General features: G+C 39.3%; 1 protein-coding gene across 9 annotated transcripts in view; it reads right to left on the reverse strand.

Moving 5' to 3' along the window:
* Window positions 1–22,913, reverse strand: part of Glce (glucuronic acid epimerase) — a 71,566-nt gene that overhangs the window by 11,221 nt on the left and 37,432 nt on the right. For 5 of the 9 annotated variants that reach the window (XM_042281071.2, XM_016003507.3, XM_076576438.1 and 2 more), the window contains one exon: window positions 684–1,282. In XM_042281071.2, the coding sequence (XP_042137005.1) occupies window positions 684–1,269 (586 nt within the window). In that variant the 5' untranslated portion in view covers window positions 1,270–1,282. Of the gene's footprint in view, window positions 1–683; window positions 1,283–7,360; window positions 7,431–22,913 lie in introns of all 9 variants that reach the window. The other 4 variants (XM_016003510.3, XM_076576433.1, XM_076576434.1 and 1 more) reach the window with 1 other exon arrangement.

Raw genomic sequence — 22,913 nt, forward strand, 5'->3', positions numbered from 1 at the left:
GCTTTTTTTCTGCTTTCATGCTGTATATTGGTTCTATTGATCAATCTTGATTCTTACACCAATTTTACATTATTGTGCATCTTTGTAATCAATCATTTTTAAAAAAGATCATACATATATAAACATCTTTTATTAAATGAAGAAATATTTAACTTTGGGGGATGATACCTTGGAAAAAGCTTGTTAGAAAGCTTACCTGCAGCCTGGGTCTCTTGCCTGTCTAGTACCTCTATTAGTAGTGTGTGTGTGTGTGTGTGTGTGTGTGTGTGTGTGTGTGTGTGTGTGTGTGTGTGTGTTTTTCTGTGATAGCAGGGACTGAACTCTTGGCTTTGAACATGTTAGGCAAATGCTGTATCACTGAGCCACATCCCTGGTCCAGTAACTATACTGTTTTGAAGCACAATTTCTGGAGATTGGTGCCTTGACCTCATTGATGAGACTCCGAAGTAGGTTAATGGAATAATCCTATTTATTCAGTCTGGTCTTATTGCTGCCCTTAAATCACACCAACTGAAAAGCTTCAATAGGTTTACACTTCGCATGTTTCTTCTTGCCAGACAGAGCAACAATGAAAGGTCTCTTCCCATTAAGCTATGTAGTGGCTATGTAACTAACATCTTCAGATTTTTAGTCCTTAATACAATCAAGCTAGAAAAACTCAAGTATAGTGAACAGATACCAACCTTCAACTCCACTTATACACTTGACTCTGTCTCGGACTTCCACATTGTAGCCTTCAAATGACATAAACACACCATCAGGGTGGTAAGGGGCTCTCTGTGCATAGACTTTGGAATAGCTATGAGAGAATTCAAATCTATCGTAGCCATCATACTGGACCACCTTTCCGTAAACGTCAAAGTATTTCTCTACCCAAGTGAATGGAAGAAAAACTTCATTGCCCTCTCGTCTCCCTTTGATTGTGTGTTCATCATTGATGAGGCAGTCAATCTCCTCATATTTGAGCCCCAACACCTTGCTTCCCCCATTGCTACTGAAGCCCCCGACAATAGGGGGTGCCTTCTGTTGCTCCTGAGGAAATGCTTCCTCTGGCTGCTGCTTGGCTATGTGGTTGGCATAGTGGTTACTTTCGGATGCTGCTGTCCTTTTTTCTAATCCATCCACTCTGAATCCATTGCTCAAGTGCCGAGGAAACTGAATTGCTTTGTCGCTGGAACATTTATTCCACAAAAGTACTGTGACCAAGGTGAATAGCGCACAGATGATAATCAAAGTCTTATAGTTGACCCGAGCTGCCAAACAACGCATATTCAGACCATACCTATGGAGGCAAGAAGAAAATCACACAGAGTTATTACTGGCGTTTCATAGGTAACTTTGCTTCATTTAAAATATATTTATTCAATGTGCACATCAGGACATTTTATCAAATGCATGTAATCTGGTCATATAAAACTACGACCCAAACTTTCCTGCATAGGCAAAGGTAAGAGGCAAACTGCTCTGTTAGCATAATCCTTTAAAGCATAGATGCCGGAATTTTCACTCTGTGTTACTTCAGGAATTTCCTTACTGTGCTCCTTATTTGTAAAGTAGTTACAGTGTTTCCATCCTAGCACTTGTAGTAGCTGTCTGAGAAAACAACACAAAACATTAACATCTTTGCAGTTCTTAGTTTCCTGTTCCCCTCAGTCTGCTCTGAGTCTCTTGCTTCTGCTCTTGCCTCTCTGCCTAACATGCTGACAGGCCTTCCAGTCTCAGTATGCATGGTTCCTCATCTCTGTTCATTCCTGAGTGATCTCTCCCAGGCCTCAGGCCTTATAGGAACTTGAATGCTGATCATCCCCCAAATTCTCTATCTAGGCTAGATTTTCTTTCTAACTACATAATGTATATATGTAGTTACAAAGAAAATGTATATAAGCAAAGATGCCAGTTACTTGGGTTGGCTCTTGGAGGTGTACACACACACTTGGCTTTCCAAGTAACTGGCATCTTAGAAAGCCAAATAAGCACTGTAATACTTTCAACAGCTTCATTCTGATCTTCTCCCTCAATCCACTCACCCTTCTATCACTTAGAATAAGAACTTTGATTCCTATGTTGCTCACTTGGGATCTAACTAACCAACTTCACTACTGCCACCATGGCAGAGCCATGGTCATTTTTCAGATGTAGCACTTCAGCACTGGCCAAGCTGGCCCCTCTTTTTCTACCCACACCTGGCACTCCACCCCCAAGTCTGTTCTAAACACAGCAGTCAGAATACTTTTAAATTTAAGCCAGATACACTGGGTGGTGTGCTGTGGGATGTTTTTCTGTATGCTGTGAATATGTGTTGCTCTGATTGGTTGATAAATAAAGCTGCATTGGCCTATGGCAGGGCAGGAGCCAGGAGAGAATATTCGAGAGAGTGAAAGAAGAAAGGAGAGTAAGAGGAGACACCAAACCACTGTCTAAGGAGTAACATGTATGGGGCGCAGGAAAAGCCACAGAACACGTGGCGATACATAGATGAACAGATATGGGTTAATTAAGATGAAAGAGCTAGTTGGCCAGAAGCTTGAGCCATAGGCCATACAGTTTGTAAATAATATAAGCCTCTATGTGTTTATTTGGGACCAAGCAGCTGCAGGAAGCAGGTGGGAGAGATTTGTCCGACTTCGGGCGGGCAGGGCAGGGCGGGAGAAACTTCCGGCTATAGCTGTGCTTGTACACGCCTTTAATCCCAGCACTTGGGAGGCAGAGGCAGGCGGATCTCTGTGAGTTTGAGGCCAGCCTGGTCTGCAGAGTGAGTTCCAGGACAGGCAGGGATACAAAGAGAACCATGTCTTGAAACAGGAAAAAAAAAAAAAAGTAAGCCAGATAATGTCCCTCCAGCAGTGAAGGAGGAGACAGTGAGGCTGCTGGGCCTGCTGGCCATATGGCATAGCAGCCAGCTAGGATGACGTGTCAGGTCATCGGGGAACATGAGAAACTACGTGTCAGTTCTATGGGTGATGTATGGAACACTCGAGATTGCTCAGAGTAAAGGATGTAAAGCATAATTTATGTTTGCACAGCCACTCTGTAACTTTAATGTGCAGTGTGATTCCACAATTATTTATATTGTTTGTAATCTCTTCTCACTTTGCCCGCAATATACCTTTTTAGGCAGGATAAAAGGAGCAAATGCCCAACTGAAAAGATTTTGTGAAAAATTAAATGATGAATTTCAGTTAAAGAAGCTAATGGTGGCCAGGCGGTGGTAGTGCACTCCTTTAATCTCAGCACTCGGGAGACAGCAGCAGGTGGATCTCTGTGAGTTCAAGGCCAGCCTGGACAACAGAGCTTGATCCAGGACAGGCACCAAAACTATACAGAGAAAACTCTTGTCTCAAAAAACCAAAAACAAACAAACAACAACCAAACCAAACCAAACAAAAACAAAGAGAAGCTAATGGTGAACATAATAACCCACTCACTTCTTCCAATTCTAAGAGAAGGTAAACTTCAAGCCATTGAATGCCTAAAATCAATTCATCAACTCCAACACCTTTTTAAAAAATTTTTTATTATTTTTGGTTTAAGGTTTATTATGTGTGTGTATGTCTTTGTGTGGGTTGGGTACATGAGTGTGGGCACCCTCAGAGGCCAGATGTGTCTGGTTCCCTGCAGCTGGAGTTACAGGTGGTTGTGAGCCACCCGATATGGGTGATGGGAATTGTCCTCTGGAAGAGCTCATAATGACTGAGCCATCTCTCCAGACCTTCTGCTCCCACTCTGAACAGTCTGGCAAGATGCAGATTGTGTTCAGATTAGCTTCAAAGTCTCAGGTCAGTAATGCACTGTCTCCTCTCCTCCCCCCACCCCCACCCCCGAGACTGGGTTTCTCTGTGTAGTTTTTGTTGTCTGTTCTGAATCTCCCTCTGCAGACCAGGCTGGCTTAGAACTCAGACATCTGCCTGGCTCTGCCCACCCTCGAGTGCTGGGATTAAAGGCGTGTGCCACCACTGGCCTGCACTGTCTTAATATATTTATGGGTTACTGGTAAGGTCTGAATGCAGTCTGATACCTGACACTATGACTTCATTAAGGAGTTTTGTTCATCTCATGAATTCTACAGTTTTGAAAGAACAGCTTGCTGGCTGATTATTTCTTTATCAACCTCATAGTGTATCCTCCTGTGGCTTAATAGAAAAAGTACTGTCTTTGTGGCTCTCTACATGTTAGAGATTTCCTTTTTTTTTTTTTTTTTTTTTTGGTTTTTCGAGACAGGGTTTCTCTGTGTAGCTTTGCGCCTTTCCTGGAGCTCACTTGGTAGCCCAGGCTGGCCTCAAACTCACAGAGATCCGCCTGCCTCTGCCTCCCGAGTGCTGGGATTAAAGGCGTGCGCCACCACCGCCCGGCCAGAGTTTCTTTTTAAAAATAAAATTTCTGTGATTATTTGTTTTATCCACTGGCATTTTTCCTGGTTATCTTGTCTCTTATTCCTGCCATTAAGTTTTCCTCACTTGCCTGGTAACCACATATTAGATTCTCTCAATTACTATAAAGATGGTCTGCTTTATGGGTAGACTGAACTCCAGTCCAGAGTGGATTGAAGAGAGAGCTCTGTGTGAGTCAGGCAGGTGTTAACAGCAATACTCCTCTAGGTGAGAACAGGAAGGCAGCGGGCAAAATCTAACTATCAGAACAAAGGTGGCTTTGGAAACTTAGCCATTTCCAATGTCTGTATAGAAGACCTGTCTGTTGTTTCACCTGGGATTAATGCCAGGAATCCACAGTCCAAGTGAGGTGAGGTCTGGAGGTGAGCAGAAGGTGCAGTTGGGCCTTCTGGTACCCAACCAAGGTCTGCTCAACTGCCATCCTTTGGCAGTCCTCCTGGTCACTTAAGCCTCTTCACTTCCTGTCTAAGTATTTTATTTCAGTGGAACATCAAATAGAAGAGGAGGCAAAGATCTGTATGTACCCTGAAAATATACACAGAATTTAGAAGCTGGGAACGTAATATAAGTTGAATATCTGAAATGCTTGAGACAAGAGGGTTTGGATCTTTTCTGGTCTTTGGATTTCTGCATGTACATAATATCTTGGAAAGAGGACTCAAATCTAATCACAAAATTCATTAGTATTTTGTATACATGCCAAGCCTTAAAATGAATTTTATATACTTTAAAAATGTATTTATCTTATGTGTGTTTGTGACCACATGTGTGCTGGTACTCTCAGAGACCACAGGAGAGTGTTGGACCCCTAGAACTACAACTGGTTGGGAGCTGCTCGATGTGGTTGTTGGGAAGCCAAACCAGGTACTTTGTAAGAGCAGTAATGCTTATAACTGCTTAGCCAGCTTTCCAGTTCCAAATTTTATATAGTATTTTTGATGATTTTGTGCAAGAGATAGTTTCATGCTATGGAATTTTCCACTTGTGGCATCAAATCAATGTTTAGAAAATTTGGATCTGGGAGATATTTAATATTTCTTTTTGTATTAGAAATATTCAATCTGATAATGTTTCATCTTTTATATCATTACTATGATTTAAAATAAAATAGCACGAAGTATGGTACAAGCAATCTGTCAAAGATCATATATTTATAAATCAAAGATTTCCTTAAGATGTAATAAAGTCAAACTGAATGAAAACACCTATATGTTTTCATTTATATAATGTATCAACTATGCTTGGAATTTTGACCACTAAAAGAGCAATATTGGGTGTGCAAAGCAGCTCTCTCTATGCAAGCTTGACGAACTCAGGTAATTAATGGTGGAAAGCGAGAACTGACTCCATAGTAGTCCTCTGATCTCCAGGATTATACTCCAACCCCAACATCATAGCACACAAATAATAAAATTTAAACATAAAAATATAAAGCTCTTTGTTATATCTTTGAGGAGTATCTTTCCTCTTCTACCCAAATATGAGTAACTGTTTATTGAACAACACTACCTTTATGACAAGGCACATGATGGAAAAACCAAAATATCATATTTTAATACACTTTTAGTAACCTTAATATCAAGATTTATAATTGACAACATTTCTTACTTAAAAAAAAAATGGGACTTCTTAGAGAAATGAATGATTCTAGGTGTGGAATCATGACAAACAACAAATAAACTTTCAAAATAAATGGAATCATAATCCATGGGTCAAAAAAGCTGTAGATGCTGGGTATAGTGGTAAGTGTCCAAAATCCCAGCACTCTGGAGGCTAAAACAAGATTTCTGAGTTTGAGGCTAGCTTGGGCTATACAGCAAGATCCAGGTTAGAAAAAAAGTTAAGAAGGTATTAGACTAACATTGGAAAAAACATTGATAACTGCTAAATCTGACAAGCGGACATATTGTATACTAAGTAACATACTTACATGTTTAAACATTTCCACCATTTAAAAAATACAGTGTTGTGCAGCTAAAAGACATAGTGGTCAGCTCAAAAGTTCCTCTTTTCTATGTGTTAAAAATTGTGAGAACTGCCAGTGGTGGTGGCACATGCTTTTAATCCCAGCACTCAGGAGGCAGAGGCAGGAGGATCTTTATGAGTTCAATAGAGTTAGTTCTAGCATAGAACAGCCAAGGATACACAGAGAAACCCTATCTCAAAACAAACAAAACAAACTGTGAGAATTACATCTAGTTAATTAAAACACCAGAGTCAGTAATAACTCACAAGTTTCAACACTATTCAAAAAGGAGAAAGCCAGACCCCCCCAAAACAAACACACACACACACACACACACACACACACACACAAAAAAAAAAAAAAAAACAAAAACAAAAACAAAAAAACTGGCCATCTTCTAAAATGGTGAAAACCAGTAACTTTGAGAACTATATTTCAGAATGAACCAACAGCCCCAGTCAACAAAGTTTTCTTCCTTGAAGGCCAGTTAGTAATGTAGAAGAGAAACATCAGGAAATCAGCATTATGTAATCCTTCACAGAAATGATAATTGTAGGCTGTTTATGAAGGTATGACTGCTATGACCTGTTTTCTTATTAACAAAAAAAAAGAAAGAAAGGAAAGGAAAAAGAAGAAGGAGGAGGAGGAGAAGGAGAAAAGGAGGAGAAGGAGGAGGAGGAGGAGGAGAAAAGAAGAAGAAGAAGAAGAAGAAGAAGAAGAAGAAGAAGAAGAAGAAGAAGAAGAAGAAGAAGAAGAAGAAGAAAACAGGCGGTGATGGCTCACGCCTTTAATTCCAGCACTTGGGAGGCAGAGACAGGCGGATCTCTGAGAGTGAGAGCCAACCTGGTCTACAAAATGCATTCCATAACAGCTAGGGCTACACAGAGAAGCCGTCTCGAAAAACCAAAACCAAAACAAACATACAAACAAACCAAAAACCCCTATCAAGCAATTTGATTTCTTATCATTCCTAGGTAATGAGTAAAAGAAACAGATCAATACATACTCAAGTGGACTGGTTAAGCATTTAGTCTCCAGTTACTATGCAGCAGGTAAGAAAGGCACTATCCATGTACCTAGAGGACAGACCAAAGAGCATCATGAGAATAATGCTATGATAGGAGCATTAAAAGTTAGGAAGAATGTGCCCTGAACTAAGAGAAAGAAGCCCTCAGTTCCCTTTGAATTTTGTAGGGGGACCAGGAACACTTCAAGACCGGGAGTAATCAGTGGAAAGTGACTCAAGTCAAGCATGCTTTTAATCAGATCTGCACTTGCGCTTGTCTTCCCCTCCTGACACTCTTTTTTCCTAGTATCTATTGGCTCACTTCTTACTTCATTTGAGCTACTGTTCGGATGTCAATTCATAGAAAGGCCTCAATGAGTACCAGCCCATGTAAAAGAGCAATCTTACTGATCATTCTCTAGCTCCTTACTCCGTCTGACACATTACATACTCAGATTACTATCCATCTCCAACCCACTACTGCATTCCCAGTGCCTAGGACTGTATCTGATCCAAAGGAGGCCGTGATTAAAGATTTGTTAAATAAATAAGAATTGTTTAAAATGCAAATTAAAAGCACAGGTATTCAAACCAGGCAGTTGTGTTTTCTTTACTGTATTTGGATGTCTGAAAACCATAAACCAAATAGAAATGAATGTAAGTAACATAACAGAATATACTGAGATGTATCTTGGTCAACCCTTTAAAACAGATTTACAATTTAATTACTGTTGCTTACTGCTTGACCAACTAAAGATTTAAACTATATAGTCAATTGGTTAAATATCCAATGATGGATTTTAATTTTAAAAAGAACTAATATTTTGGGAGATTAAGATCATTCTAGAAATATAAACAAGAAGAACACACCAGGAATGGCTCACAGTAGGACAAAAGTAAGCTATGCTAGCCCACTTAACTTTTTAGTAACCAAGTTAAATGATCTCTGATACAAGTAGCTGATAATGCTTCAAATAAGATTACATTTCTAATGCAGATTGGTGGTGCAGGCTGTAATCCAGCACTTGGAAGGCTGAATATAACTGATAGTTCCAGGCCAGTCTGGACAAGGCTCACACTTGTCTGCCCCATTTTACAGACGATGAACCTGAAGTTTGGTGATGTTAAGTAGTCACTGAAGACACAATTCTTTGATGGCTCACATAACTAGCGTAAGAAAGGGATCTGACATCAGCTGTCAAGACTGTGAGGTCTGTGTTCTTACTATATCATGGAAACTAAACTTACATGTTAACAGGTCTTTCTTTCTTCTTCTTTTTTTTCTTCCCCTTTTTGATGGCTGGGAAGTCATTATTTAGAACAGACTGGCCTTAAACTCACAGAGACTATCTGCCTCTGCCTCCAGGAGGGCTGGGTTAAGGATTAAAAACATGTCACACCACACGCAGCTCTTTAGACAAGGTTGAATTCTGTCCCCAAACCAATTGTTCATGTACATATAAATACAATATAACTGTAAGAAAGACCTAAGGTGAGTCTCTGCTTTGGTATGTTTACTGGTTTCTCTCCTTGCCTGGATGCATCATAAAGATTTTTAATCTTTTATGATGGTGATTTTAATACAGGAAAAAACATAATTTCACCACAATAGGCTTGTCTGTCTGATTATTAAGTGTCCCAGGTGTTTGAGAATGAGCCTGTTTGAATTATAATCAGGTAATCCTTCATCTTAGTGTCTAATATTAAATAGATCTCTATTCAACTTGCTCTGGTCTCTTCTAGAATAGAAATTCTGTTTTAGATCTCTTTATTCTTTACTTTCTTCAAATCTTTTACATCTCTTTTCGTTTGCATTTTGGGAAGGCTTCTTAAATTTGTATTCTATATCATACATTCAATTTTCTAATGTATTCTCTATTCTGGTGCAGTTTAATTTGGCTACTGCATAATTCAATTTCTACTCTACTGCTTATTTTAATCCTTTTTTTTTTTTTTTTAGTTTCCATCCTGTTGTCCTTATTTTATCCACACCCTTTGGATTTATGACTTTCTATTAGCTAGTACTCTTCTTTTCATCCCAGCCTCACTGCTTTGTGAATTCATTTTCAACATCCATGATTGCCACGGTTTCTCAAACCTGCAAGCACAAGAAATGCTTTCCAAAATTTCTGTGAAGTAAACTCTTATACAGGGTATATATATGCTTTTGTTGGTAAGGAGAAAACCAGCTGGAAGTGAGCTGGAAGCTTCCTTCCTGCCAGCTAGCTTTCATAATCTCAGAAGGGGCTATGTAGGCTGCCAGGGGAGAAAAGACATTCATAAACTTACCTAGCTGTGAATCCTATGATCTACAAGACCAACCTGCCAGGCAAGATATACTGCTGAGGAAGTCACCAACTGCTATTAGATTTGAGACCTATCCCACAGGAAGGAATCCATCTCTGATATTATACACCTGGTTAAAAACCCATGGTGGGGTCTGAGATCACAGGCCCTAATGGGTAGGCTGAATGTTGCTGATCAACTAAAGTGACATTGTGTCAATTCTAAATACTGATGTGCATCCCCACAGACAACTGCTACCCTCAGCCTTGATCAGAGGAGACTCTTTCCAGGGGATGTTGGTGAATTTAGACTCACGGCTGTATATGATGCTGATAAGTATAGCTGAGTATTCATTCCTTCTCGAATACTCTAAGAATCAGGAAGCACTATGGAAGAGTAATGTAAAGAATGTAAGAGCCAGAAGATAGGAAGAAGAGCTAGGACTGTTATCTTCTAGACAAAACACAGCCATTGCAACCGAGAACTCACAGCAACAGCAGATGCCAACACCGGGTTCGCACAAGAAAGGGCCTAATAGCAATAAGACGTCAGTTGTTCTCAACTCATAGGAATTGCCTATCAGATACCCTGTACATCAGGTATTTCCATTATGATTCATAACAGTAGCAAAATTACAGTTATGAAGTAGCAACAAATAATTTTATGGTTGGGGGTCACCACAACAGGAGGAAATGTATTAAAGGGTCACAGCGTTAGGAAGGTTGAAAACTTTGGCATAAATGAAGGAGGAACTCCAGGGTCTCTACTCTTCAACTGCTGGACTATTGCCATTGACAGACTCATGGAGAGGGATAATTCTGCCTTCAGTTATGAATGCACTGATGACTCCACCAGGCACCAATGGATAATTCTAATCTAATAATCACAGACTGCCTTGATTTAACTAAATGGGTCATAAAACAAAACATCATGAATCTGGGAAAGGGGCTGATAGGAATGGGGAGAAGATAAGGCAAGGCTGGGAGAGAGTAATCAGAATGTATTATATACATGCATAAAGCTGTCAACAAAATAAATCCATTAAAAGTCTATGTTTTGCCTTGTATTGCTTTTTGGTTTTGGAATGGTTGCAGAATCTCATCTCCAGTATTTCCTATAAATCAGCAGCTAGATCTAGAAGCTTGATAAAAGTAGGGTTTGCTTTGTTCAACAGGAATATTTCATGATAGAGGTGTGAAATTTATCCAGGTTGTATACAATGTGGAACTATATCTATAATACTAAAATTAATCTGTGTGCCAATCTCTTCAAATTTTCCTCAGTCCTTTCTTTCATATAACCTCAATAGCTTTTGATAGCTCCTCTGTTATTTTCCATGACAAGACATCCTAGGTTCATCATGTATACTTCCTGCCTAAGACCTGAAACAGCCACTGTTTTCAAGTTCTGGTTCCTTTCAGTGTGAACATCTAGTGTTCAGTTGAAACTTCTTGACATTTCAGTATTTCAGGTGTATAGTACTGCTCTGGGCTTCTAGTGCTGGTTTCATGTCAAGGTTCTTAGAGGTGGAGTTAGAGGGAATCAGACACTTATGCCTGTGAGGACTGGGTTATGCTGTTAGAAATAGATACCATATGTTCCAGCCATTGTTACTTTTTACTCACATTAAAGAAACCCAAAAGTAGGCAGTCTGAAGCTTTGAACATAGCTACATGCTCATCAAGGACATAGCCACTTTTAATCTTTTTCTATCAACCTATGACCCAAGAAAGCTAGGGAAGCCTCAGCTTTGTGTCTGCATTACAGCCCAGGAAGCAGCAGAAAGGCCCAAGGGCAAGAGTGCGTCTCTGTATGGAGTCAGGTCCCTTTAATGAGACTCCCCCCTTCAGTTTCACAGAATACTTCTGACATCTCATTAGCTAAACCTCAGGAACATGGCCATCTCAAGTTGAAAGGAAAGCTGAGAAATACCTATTGTTCCAGACAGCAATGTGCTAAGTTAAAAAAAAAAATCAGGGTTCAATGTTTGAGAAGCAGAACATGGATATGGGGAGCAAGCCAGTGGACTACCACACCCTCTCACCAGAAAGTCTTTCCAATGCACAAATTAACCACTTTCTCCTCATATCGCTCTTTCTCCACATCTCACAGTGAGATATGAATCAATTAATAATTTTAATTTTACATAGCATATGCTTAGATTGTCACACTGCTTAGAAGAAAGCAGATAAGTCTTATTCCTTAGGGACTGCACAATACTTCAAAGGACATTTTAGCTAGACTATAAGTGCTAAGGCTGAGATTCTTACAAATTTGTTGGCATTCTCTAGACTGAAGGTGCAGGGAAAATTTTACTTGTATGTTTTGCTACAATCGTCACTGTCGGTCATAAGTAGTAAGCTGAAATAGATCTGATCCAGAAACCCGGAAGGCCTGTTGTAGGCACAGTGTAAGTAACTACACACTCCTTCAATCTACTTTACTTGGCTGTTGTTGCACAGCAACCTCATCTCTATCACCCCACACTGGTGCAGAGTACCACCAGCATGACTCCACATACATTAGCAATTCTGTTACCACTGTCTATCACGGAATGTTTGGGTTAAAAATCCTCAACAAATCAGAAAGGATTTTTTTTTTTAAATTTTTGAAGAGAGGGAATGTTACCCCCTGCCCCAAATACACTCCTCATATACTATGTGCTATATATACACAGTAGAATTTAGCCTAACATTTATTTGACTTCAAAGGGTTAAGTTCTTTCCACCAGGCTGCAGTATCACATTGGTTTCCAAATCATTATATATTTCTGTCAACCAGGTAGGAGCAGAATAACTTGCTCATGGCTTGTACAGAGACAATGAGCAGCATCATGCACCAGCTTCTGAAAAGCAGATCTGTTCCTCAAGAGTCTCTCGGGTCTTCAGCTTACCATTCTCCAGTGGCAGCATAAGGAACTAGGAGTGAAGGGCTGCTCTGTATCCACACTGCAGTGGAGCTAAATACTTCTTGAAGTAATGTATAGCACTTAAGTAAAAGGCTCTCTGCTTGCTCTAAGCAATGTGTTAAACTAAACAGAAGCTATGGAAATAAATCAGTTCAGAAAGGCGTTGCAGGCCTTTGCAGCTGTGTAAGATTTCTCCACTCATTAGGAAAGCCAAGAAAAAGAGCCTAATGATGTGTTTTCACTGCTTGTTTCCCGAACAGGGGGACTTCACAGCATGAGCGAGAGCTTTCTCAGGAAGTTCTACAAGGAACTGATGACAGGAAGTCTCAAGGAACATCTTTTCTCAAGTTTGGTGCCAGGAATGACACAAGGAAGGCTCACCAGGAAGCTGGCTTACAGCAATTTTTAAACACAACCCTCCCACCCCCAGACAGGGTTTCTTGGTGTAGTCCTGGCTGTCCTGGAACTCGATTTGTAGATAAAGCTGACCTCAACCATCAGAAGTCTGCCTACCTGCACCTCCTGAGTACTGGGATTAAAGGTGTACACCATCTTGCCAGGTTAGCAATTTTTTGCATTTTATTAAAGACATGGAGTCCTTAGTTATGTAGAAGAATCTGTATGTGGAAAGCAGAGCCTCAAATGATCTTTTAAAGTTAATTACTCTGAAACTTTTTGATATAGACATAATGGGAAGCATTTCTGAAGTACTTTAGAAAGCATCATACAGAAAAAGTAGACAGAATATAACGGAAATCATGTAAAAACAACCTATTTTTAGACTATTCCTATACTTACTACTTTTCTAATATTTATGATAAAAAAGACATTGAGCAACATTGTCAGCTTTGGGTTACTACAACTAAACACCTGACAAACTACTTAAAGTAAAGGTTTATTCAGTTCATTGTCCTTGAGATTCTGGTCCAATAGAAGGCAGCCTCTTTTGTTAGGGACGTAGGTGAGCATGGCACATCATCACAGGACCGTATGTCTGGTCGAGTGCTCACAGTACAACATAAAGAGAGACAGAGAAGAGACTCAGGCGCCATAGGCCCTTTGGAGGGCATGCCCCAAGGATCTCAGGACCTCTGATAAGGTCTCATTTCTTAAAGGTCTCCCACCTCCCAACAATGTTCCCCTTGGAACTGTGGTACCAGCCTTCTGACCTGGCCTAATCTTTTGCAACTTAAAAAAAAATGTTTTAAATAATAAATATTGAACAGAATAGTGAGCAGGAGACAAGGGAGCTTCTTACAAAAGTGAAGAGGAAGAGACCAGCTGTTTCAAGTCCTTATCAGTTATCACATTTTCTTCTCTGAACTCCAGTGGGTGGCTCCATTTTCTAGATAAGAACACACATGGAGTCAAGTGTTGACTCACCCAAGCTTTGCTACTACTGTCAATCACTTTTTGTACTAGCTCACTGGCACCCCAAAAATGTCTAGGTTTAAATGAGATCACGTATGTACCTATGGAAATATGGAAATGTTTCTAAACAAAGGAAGAGTACTGAATTGGATTAACTGCAGAGTTCTATTTTTCTTTCAAATAGGTTACTAATTTATTCAAAATTATAATTTGTTCTAACTTAATAAATGGTATAGACAGAAGTCTAATAAATGATATAGGTGGAGACTAAAGCCAATTATAGACCAAACTCCAACTTTAAAACTTTTTTTGTTTTTTATTTTTTGAGACACAGTTTCTCTGTGTAGCCCTGGCTGTTCTATAGACCAGGCTGGCCTCAAACTCACAGAGATCTGCCTCTTCTTCCTGAGTGCTAAGATTAAAGGCGTGGCCCAGCCAATTTAAAATTTTTAATCCAATGTTTGCCATACTACATATCGTTGTACTGCTAGCTAACCACACAGAAAAGGCCACCCACCACCCATAAATTCATTTCTGCAGTGCCTAGAAGAGATATCTATCAAGGAGGTTGGCACAAAAGAACACAAAGAACTTTCTGGGGCAATAAAAAATTCTATATTTTAACTGTTATGATGGAAAATGACAAAATTCAAACTGTGTACTTTAAAGGTGGTGCATTTTATTATACACAAATTATACTCAGTTGAGAGTCAATTTAGTAAGATTTCTGTCTCAAAATAATAAGTAAAAGAGGACTGAGGATATAGCTCAATGGTAGAGCACTTGCCTAGTATGCATGAGGCCTTGAGTTCAAATCCCAGTACCTCAAAAAACAAAAACAACCCCCCCAAAAAACCAACACTTTAAAAACTCTGACTTTTTAAGCAACAGATAAAATTAGTCTTGTATAAATGCACACATGCTACCTATTTGTTTTTGAGATGGGCATGCATCACTACATCTGGTGTATACACATACTGTACACCACCCATGTGCTTGTTGCCTGCAGAGGCCAGAGGAGTGTGGATCCTCTAGAAATGGAGTTACAGACAGCTGTGAGCCGCCATGTGGGTGGTGGGAAACAAACCCAGGTCCTCTGCAAGAGCAGCCAGTGCTCTTAACCACTGAATGTTGTGGAACAATCCTTTTGTTTGTCACACAAATTGGTTTAATAAAAGGTGACTGGCCAGTAGCCAGGCAGGAAGTATAGGCAGGACAACCAAACTAAGGATGCTGGGATGCAGAAGGGAAAAGTCAGAGAAGTCACCAGCCAAACACAGAAGAAACAGGACCTGTACAAAATGAGGTAACAAGCCATGAGCCACGTGGTATAACATAGATAAGAAATATGGATTAATTTAAGTTGTAACTGCTAGTTAGTAATAAGCCTGAGCTATCGACCAAGCATTAATTAATTAATATTAATATTAATAATTAATATTAAGTCTCCATGTTGGTTATTTGGGAACTTGTGTGTGGGAAAGAAAAGTCCACCTACAACTGAGCCATCTTTTCAGCCCCAAGATAGACGATGTTATATAAATTAAATAACCTTTCTAAAAATTTTTCTCATCTATAAATCAGATATAATATCTATTTCATGAAATAGTTACAATATAAAATAAACACCTCCATTTAGTGCCTACCACACAGCAGACACTCATAGTAGGCAGAGAGTGGGAAATGCTTAGCAAGTTATGCCTTTTAAGGCCAGCAAAATGAATGATCTTCACCTATCTACCAGTTCATTTAATAAAATATTTAATACACATCTATGGACATTTTCTCAAATAAGCAACCTGAAAAATCAGAGTACATATTCCCCTGAAAAGAGTACTTTTCTTTAAGCTTCTGTAATTTTTATTATCTCATAAAAGTTGGTAAGAACAGCAATCAAGAGAAAAAAATACAATCTGCCTTTGCACAGAATGATATATTGGTCAGGAACATAAATTTTACCAGCCATAAATGTGAATTAAGTAAGATTTAAGCTAAGCTCTCCCAGATGAACAATTTTCCAAACAAACAGGAAGGTGATTGGATTGGATTACTGCAGCACTGTAGGATTTTCTCCACCTCCTATTTAAGGCTTCACCACACACAGAGTGAAGGATGTATTTTGTCAGCTTTAAAATTTGAAATGAAATCAAACTACTGCACAGAAATTCTGTTTAGCTAAGTAATATAGCTGTAGTAGATGTCAATTTTATGTAAGAATTATTTAATTTACAGAAATATATTTTCTATACATAACACATAATCCAAAAGTTAAAACCATATTTCATAGATACTTATGCAAGCAGTTTACACAATAATCAGCATGCTTATTTAGAGTTGAAAGCTGAACCTAAATATTAGACAAAAACAAACATGTATCTCTGTTTTCCCCTAACCACATCCTTAACCACTTCCTTGGGTTTGTATCGGCATCACAAATATCTCACATAGACTTGGATGTCTTTTCTCCCTACCATAAGTTCTATCACACAGCCTATACCCTGCTTCATGCTTAAAGAAATATATATCTAAGTTCCTTCAAATATAAACTTCAAGACAGAAGTTTAATTATTACTCAGGATTAGGATGTAGCTAAGTGGTACAGTTCTTGCCTAGGAATGTCTTGAGGCCCTGGGTCTGATTTCCAGCATTGAAAAGTAAACTATTACTCACATTTGGTAAATTTTAGACATCAAAGGCTAGCAGATATTAAGAATCAAAAATTAACATGATACACAAATCTTCCCTTTTCTATTACACCAACTGCAATGCAGATAAAGCTTTCATATAGTCCAAGAGTAACGGGTTATATGACCTGTGATAAACAGTCATAATAGAGGCTGTACTTCTTTCTTGGAGAGAAAATTTTTATCTCTACAAAGAAAGTTTTAAAAGAAGTCTAACAGTACATACCAAATGTGAAGATAAGATACCCATTTTCTACCCAATTCCTTTTCTTTTTTTCTTTCTTCTCTTCTCCTTCTTCTCTCTCTCTCTCCTTCTTCTTCTTTTCTTTTTTTTTCTTTTTTTTTTTTTTCAAGACAGGGTTTCTCTGTGTAGCTTTGGCGCCTTTCCTGGAACTCACTCTGTAGCCCAGGCTGGCCTTGAACTCACAGAGATCCGCCTGGCTCTGCGTCCTGGTTGCTGGGATTAAAGGTGTGCGCCACTACCACCTGGTGCCCAATTCCTTTTCAAAAATTTTACTTTTATGCTTTTGTACGGACAACTCAAAAAGTGGTGTTATTAACTAGAAAAATTCTTCCATCAAACATGGTAATATTTGGCCATTATTTGAACTATTTTTTGTTTCCCTATCCCCATCTATAACTTGCTATACTTTCTTAATTTGTCTGACAACATCTTGTAGTTCAGTAATGTGTTCTTTTCTTTTTTTGAATAGTTCTCTTGGTGTTTCATTTAAAAATTTTAAATTACATTTTAATTTATTTAGAGTGTATGTGATGGCGCATATGTGCCATGACACACATGTAGAGGCCAGAAGACAATTTTGGTTTTTTCCTTCTACCACATGGATTCCAGACACCAAGCCTGGGCAGCCAATGCCCTTAGTAGTACATCTAGATATATGCAATGCCATATCTTCAGCTTTTTAAGTCTTCCTTTTTTTCCTGAAATATGTAGTATGTTACTGATCCCATTTCAGATACTGTTCTTCTACAGAAGTTCTATTTGGGTCTGTTTTTGTAAATAATGCCCATTTTCTTTGGCATGTTCATGTTTTCCTCTATTCTCTTGAACATAAGGAATACATTTATAATAGCTGCCTTAACATCCATATCTGATAATTCCATCACATGTTGCCTCTCTCTTTTTACTGGTTGATTTTGTCCTAGCTAAGGATCGTATTTTTCTGCCTTAGAGATGTGAAAAGTAGTATACTTTTCCAAATTAGTTATGACTATATTTATCTTATATGCTTAACTTCAGTAAAGTATTCAATGATATTCTGCATTTTTAAAGAGCGGGTACTATTCATAGTAAACATGAATGAAAATGTCCTCACTGTATTTTACCCTAAGTATACAGCATAGTATCCGTTATGTATAAGCACAATGATGCATAAAGCCTTTTATTCCTGCATAACTGAGACTTTGCATCTATCCATAAGATACTCCAACTCCCCATTTCTCTTTGCAACACAGCCCTTGGCAATGGAGTCTAACCATTTTAAGTAGCCTTGGACACAATGCCTTTATGTGGTAAAAGAGAAAAGCGTCTATCTAGCTTTTTAAAATAAGGTCCCAAATCTATTTCAAGAGGGTTCTGACATCAAGAATAAATGACCTCCTGAAGGCTCTCACATTGGAAATACATCCATCAATATTGTGGACTGAATACTGTCTTAGTTAGGGTTTCTATTGCTATGAAGAGACACCATGACCAATGAAACTCTTTTTAAGTACATTTATTTATGTTTGTTTGTTGTTGTTTTTTAAATCCCAGCCAGTTTCCCCTCCTTCCTCTCCTCCCAGTGCCCCACTGTTACCCACCCTCTAATCTACTCCTCCATTTGAACAGTGTATCAAGTTGCAATAAGACTAAGCACTTCCCCATGGGCTCATAGGGGCTCACGGAGACTGAACAGATGATCAGGGAGCCTGCAGGGACTGACTGACTTAGGCCCTCAGAATATATGCAACAGTTGTGTACGTTGCTCCTCTTGTTGGACTCCTAACAGTGGGAACAGGGGCTGTCTCTGACTCTTTTACTGGTTTCTGGGACCCTAGTCCTCATTCTATGTTGCCTTGACCAAGGCAACTCTTTTTTTTTTTTTTTTTTGGTTTTTCGAGACAGGGTTTCTCTGTGTAGCTTTGCGTCTTTCCTAGAACTCACTCTGTAGCCCAGGCCGACCTCGAACTCACAGAGATCCGCCTGCCTCTGCCTCCCGAGTGCTGGGATTAAGGTGTGCGCCACCACTGCCTGGCTTTTTTTTTTCCCTTTCTTTTTTTTTTCCCAAGGCAACTCTTCTTCTTTTTTTCCTGGAAATACTATGCTTCACTTAATACTAAAGACATTACTAAGGGCTGGGGATAAACCTGTATGGAAAAGCACAACATACCATGTGCAAAGCCTGGGTTCAATTTCTAACACATGGAAAAGTCAATAAGGAAAGACAAACATCCAAGGCAACTCTTACAAAGGAAAACATTTCATTGAGGTGGAGTCTTACAGTTTCAGACGTTTAGTCCATTATCACCATGGTGGAGAGCGTGGCGGCTAGGAGCAGGGTGGCATGCAAGCAAATACGGTGCTGGAGAATTCTACATCTTGATTCAAAGGCAACAGAAGTGAACTAGGACACTGGGCATGGCTTGAGCATATATGTGACCTCAAAGCCTGACTCCACAGTGACACATTTCCTCCAACAAGGCCACACCTACTCCAACAAGGCTATACTTCCTAATAGTGCCACTCCCTATGGGGGCCATTTTCTTTCAAACTACCACATTCCACTGCCTGGCCTCCAAAGGTTTATATAGCTGCAAAAATGTTTTCAGTCCAACTTCAAAAGGTCCCATAGTTTGTAACAGTCTCAAACTTATTTAAAAGTCTCAAGTTCAAAGTCTCTTCTGAGATTCATGAAATCTCCAAAATAAAAATAAAAAAGCAGATCACATACTTCCAACATATAACGGCATAGGATATACATTACCACTCCAAAATGTAGAAAAGGGAGCATAGTGGGGAAATACTGGACTAAAGCAAGACCAAAAACCAGTTGGGCAAACTCCAATCTCTGCATCTCCATGTCTGATGTAAAAATGCTCTTCAGGCTGGTCAGTGGACGTCTTTAATCTCAGCACTTGGGAGGCAGAGCCAGGTGGATCTCTGTGAGTACGAGGCCAGCCTGGTCTACTGAGCGAGATCCATGACAGACACCAAAACAACACAGAGAAACCCTGTCTGGGGGGGCAGGAGGGGAGGAAAGAAAGAAAGAGAGAGAGAGGGAAAAGGAGAGGAAGAGGGAGAGAAAGAAAGAGGGAAAGAGAGAGAGAAAGAGAGAGGGAAAGAGAAAGAGAAAGAGAGGAAGGAAGGAAGGAAGGAAGGAAGGAAGGAAGGAAGGAAGGAAGGAAGGAAGGAAGGAAGGAAGGAAGGAAGGAAGGAAGGAAGGAAGGAAGAGAGAGAGAAAGAAAGAAAGAAAAAAAGAAAGAAAATGCTCTTCAGATCTCTAACTCTTTTCAGCTTTGTTGACTGCAACACACTTCTTTCTCTTGAGCTGTTTCTACTTCCTGTTAGCAGCTCTCCTCAGCAGGTATCCCACCGCTCTGGCATCTCCAACATCTTGGGGTCTCCAAGTCAATCCAGGCTTCAACTTCACAGCTTCACTCAATGGTCTCTCTAGGCCTTCGTTCAGGGACACCTCTGACACATGCCTGGCCTTACCAGCTTGCATTAGTCGCGGAGGAAGGTTCCATAAGGCCTTTCTTCTCTCCTTGACCCTAAAGCCAAAACCACATGGCAGAAGCTGCCAAGTTCTGCTGCTGTCTAGGGCTGGATCATGGCCCCCTTGTTCAATTACATCTTCACCAGCTTTCTGTTTTCCATGGTTTCCTTCACTGCCTAGGCCTGGTTGTCCTGAAACTTGCCCTGTAGACCAGGCTGGTCTCAAACTCAGAGATCTGCCAGCCTCTGGCTTCCAAGTGCAGGGATTAAAGGTGTGCGCCAACACAGCTGGCTCTAAGCTCTTCCTTAGTTCCTTTTCACAAATTGGAAACGTAACTGGGTGAGATATTGCCCTGAATTTACCACTCCCATTATTCTATTTCTTAATTCATTTATCGCCCTGAACCCAGGACTTAGTTGCATTCCACTTCCTGGTGCTCCTTTTCTCCCCAAATTTTACATATTCTAATTTACCTGCTCAGCTTGCTCCTTTTCATTATAAATCTTCATTACAGTTACCACTAATAACCACATGACAGAGTCTGTACTAGGCTGTTTTGAGATTTCCTCTGCCAATGGAAATAATTCAAAACTCTTCACTTTAGCCTCAGACAGACTCTTTGGGTAAGAGTAAAAGGAAGCCACATTCTTCACCAAAATATTATCAGAAGGATCTCTAGGCCACATATTAATATTCTTCTCCTCTGAAACCTCTTGAGCCAGGCCCCATGGAGTTCAAATCATCCTCAGCACCACTGTCTTCCATGCACTAGCATGCTCCATTAAGCAGTGCTTAAAGCATTCCACTGCTTTCATAACCCAAACTAACAAAGTTCAAATTCCTCCAAACAAAAATATGGTCAGGTCTACCACAGCAATACCCCAGTCCCTGGTACCAAACTTCTGTCTTTTTGGGTCACTACTGTTGTGAAGAGACACACCATGACCACAGCATGACTGAGGTGGACTCTTACAATTTCAGAGGTTTAGTCCATTATCACCATGGTGGAGAGCATGGCGGCTGGAGTGTGGAGGCATGCAAGCAGACATGGTCCTGGTGAATTCTACATCTTGATTTAAAGGTAACAGGAAATGAACTGGACACTGTGAGTGACTTAAGTCCTCAAAGCCCACCTCCACAGTGACACATTCCTCCACAAGGCCATACCTCCTAATAGTGCCATTCCCTTTGAAAGGGACAGAGATTGTGTGGGGAAAAAATATAGTTCTAGATCTACCAAATTTGCTGTAACATGAATAGGAACATCCAGGAAACACCACAAACTCCAAGTAGGATGAACTCAGAGCTCAGCCACCACTATGGAAAGCAGAGATACCCTATGGCCTAACAAGTCTGTACTTCAATCCATTCCCTGAACTGAGACCTGAAATGAGACTGAACCATGGTCTCAAAGTTATATCTGTACACTCAAGTTGACAGCAGCATTGTTCATGGACACAGCCCATGTGTCCAATGATGGATGAATGGATACATGTGGCCAAATACATACAGTGGAATATCCTTTACTTTTGTTTAAAAAGAAGAAAGCTATAAAATGCCCAATTTTAAAGCCATTGTACTAAATGAAATAAGTTACACACAGAAAACAAGTACTGTAGGACTTATAATAGTTATAATGAAGTAGCTAGAAAGTCAAAAAGAAACAAAATAGTGGTTGCCAGGGAAGTTACTGGGGACTTATTTTAATAGGTACAAAGTTTCAAAATGAAAAACTGTGAAGAAACCTGTATAACATTTGGAATATATTTAATATCCCTGTACTACATCTAAAAAGTGGCTAGGACAGCAAATTTCATGCTATGCATATTTTAACACACACACAAATAGAAACAACGAAAGTACATCAAATAAAATTTAATCTTAGAAGCTAAACTCTAATGATTTAATTTACAGACAAAAAGAGTAAGAGCTGAGTGGCTTGTTCCAAGTTACACAACTAGTCTGGCTATAGTAACTTCAGAATTCAAGTCTTCTAAATCCCAAGGCTGTGCTGGCCTTTGTAACTCACTACCTAAGCTGATCTATTTGCAACACAGGATGGAATAAACAAATATACTCATATCGCCCACACAGTCTATAATCTACTTCATCTTAGAATGTATTAAAAGAATATTAAAAGTCATTGGATTCTTTATTTTTTAAGTATTTTGGGCTTTTTCTTTACCAAATGTGAATTAATATTTATCAAGTTTAAAAAAAAAAGATCTACGTAGGTTGATGGCTTTTATACCCCAAGAAAGTTTCTCATACAATTTTGCCATACTTGAAATATGTCCTGTTTATTGATTTGAGGTTAATATGCTAGAAACATATTAGCTAATTCTTGATATAGAAGAATTTATATTAAATGCACTATACATGCCATTAGTTAAAAAAACATTAAGAACTAAACTGACAATTCTACATAGTCATTAATCTTAAAATTTAGCATTACTTCAGAATAAAATATAGTTAATATAAAGATGGTTTAATCATTGTACAAATAGTTTATTGATCTAGCATAAAATGAGTTTATTGACAAAACAGTTTTCTTGTAAACAAATCATCATGCATCAGAAAATACA

This window comes from Peromyscus maniculatus, chromosome 7 (genome assembly GCF_049852395.1).
Source record: "Peromyscus maniculatus bairdii isolate BWxNUB_F1_BW_parent chromosome 7, HU_Pman_BW_mat_3.1, whole genome shotgun sequence".
NCBI lineage: Eukaryota > Metazoa > Chordata > Mammalia > Rodentia > Cricetidae > Peromyscus > Peromyscus maniculatus.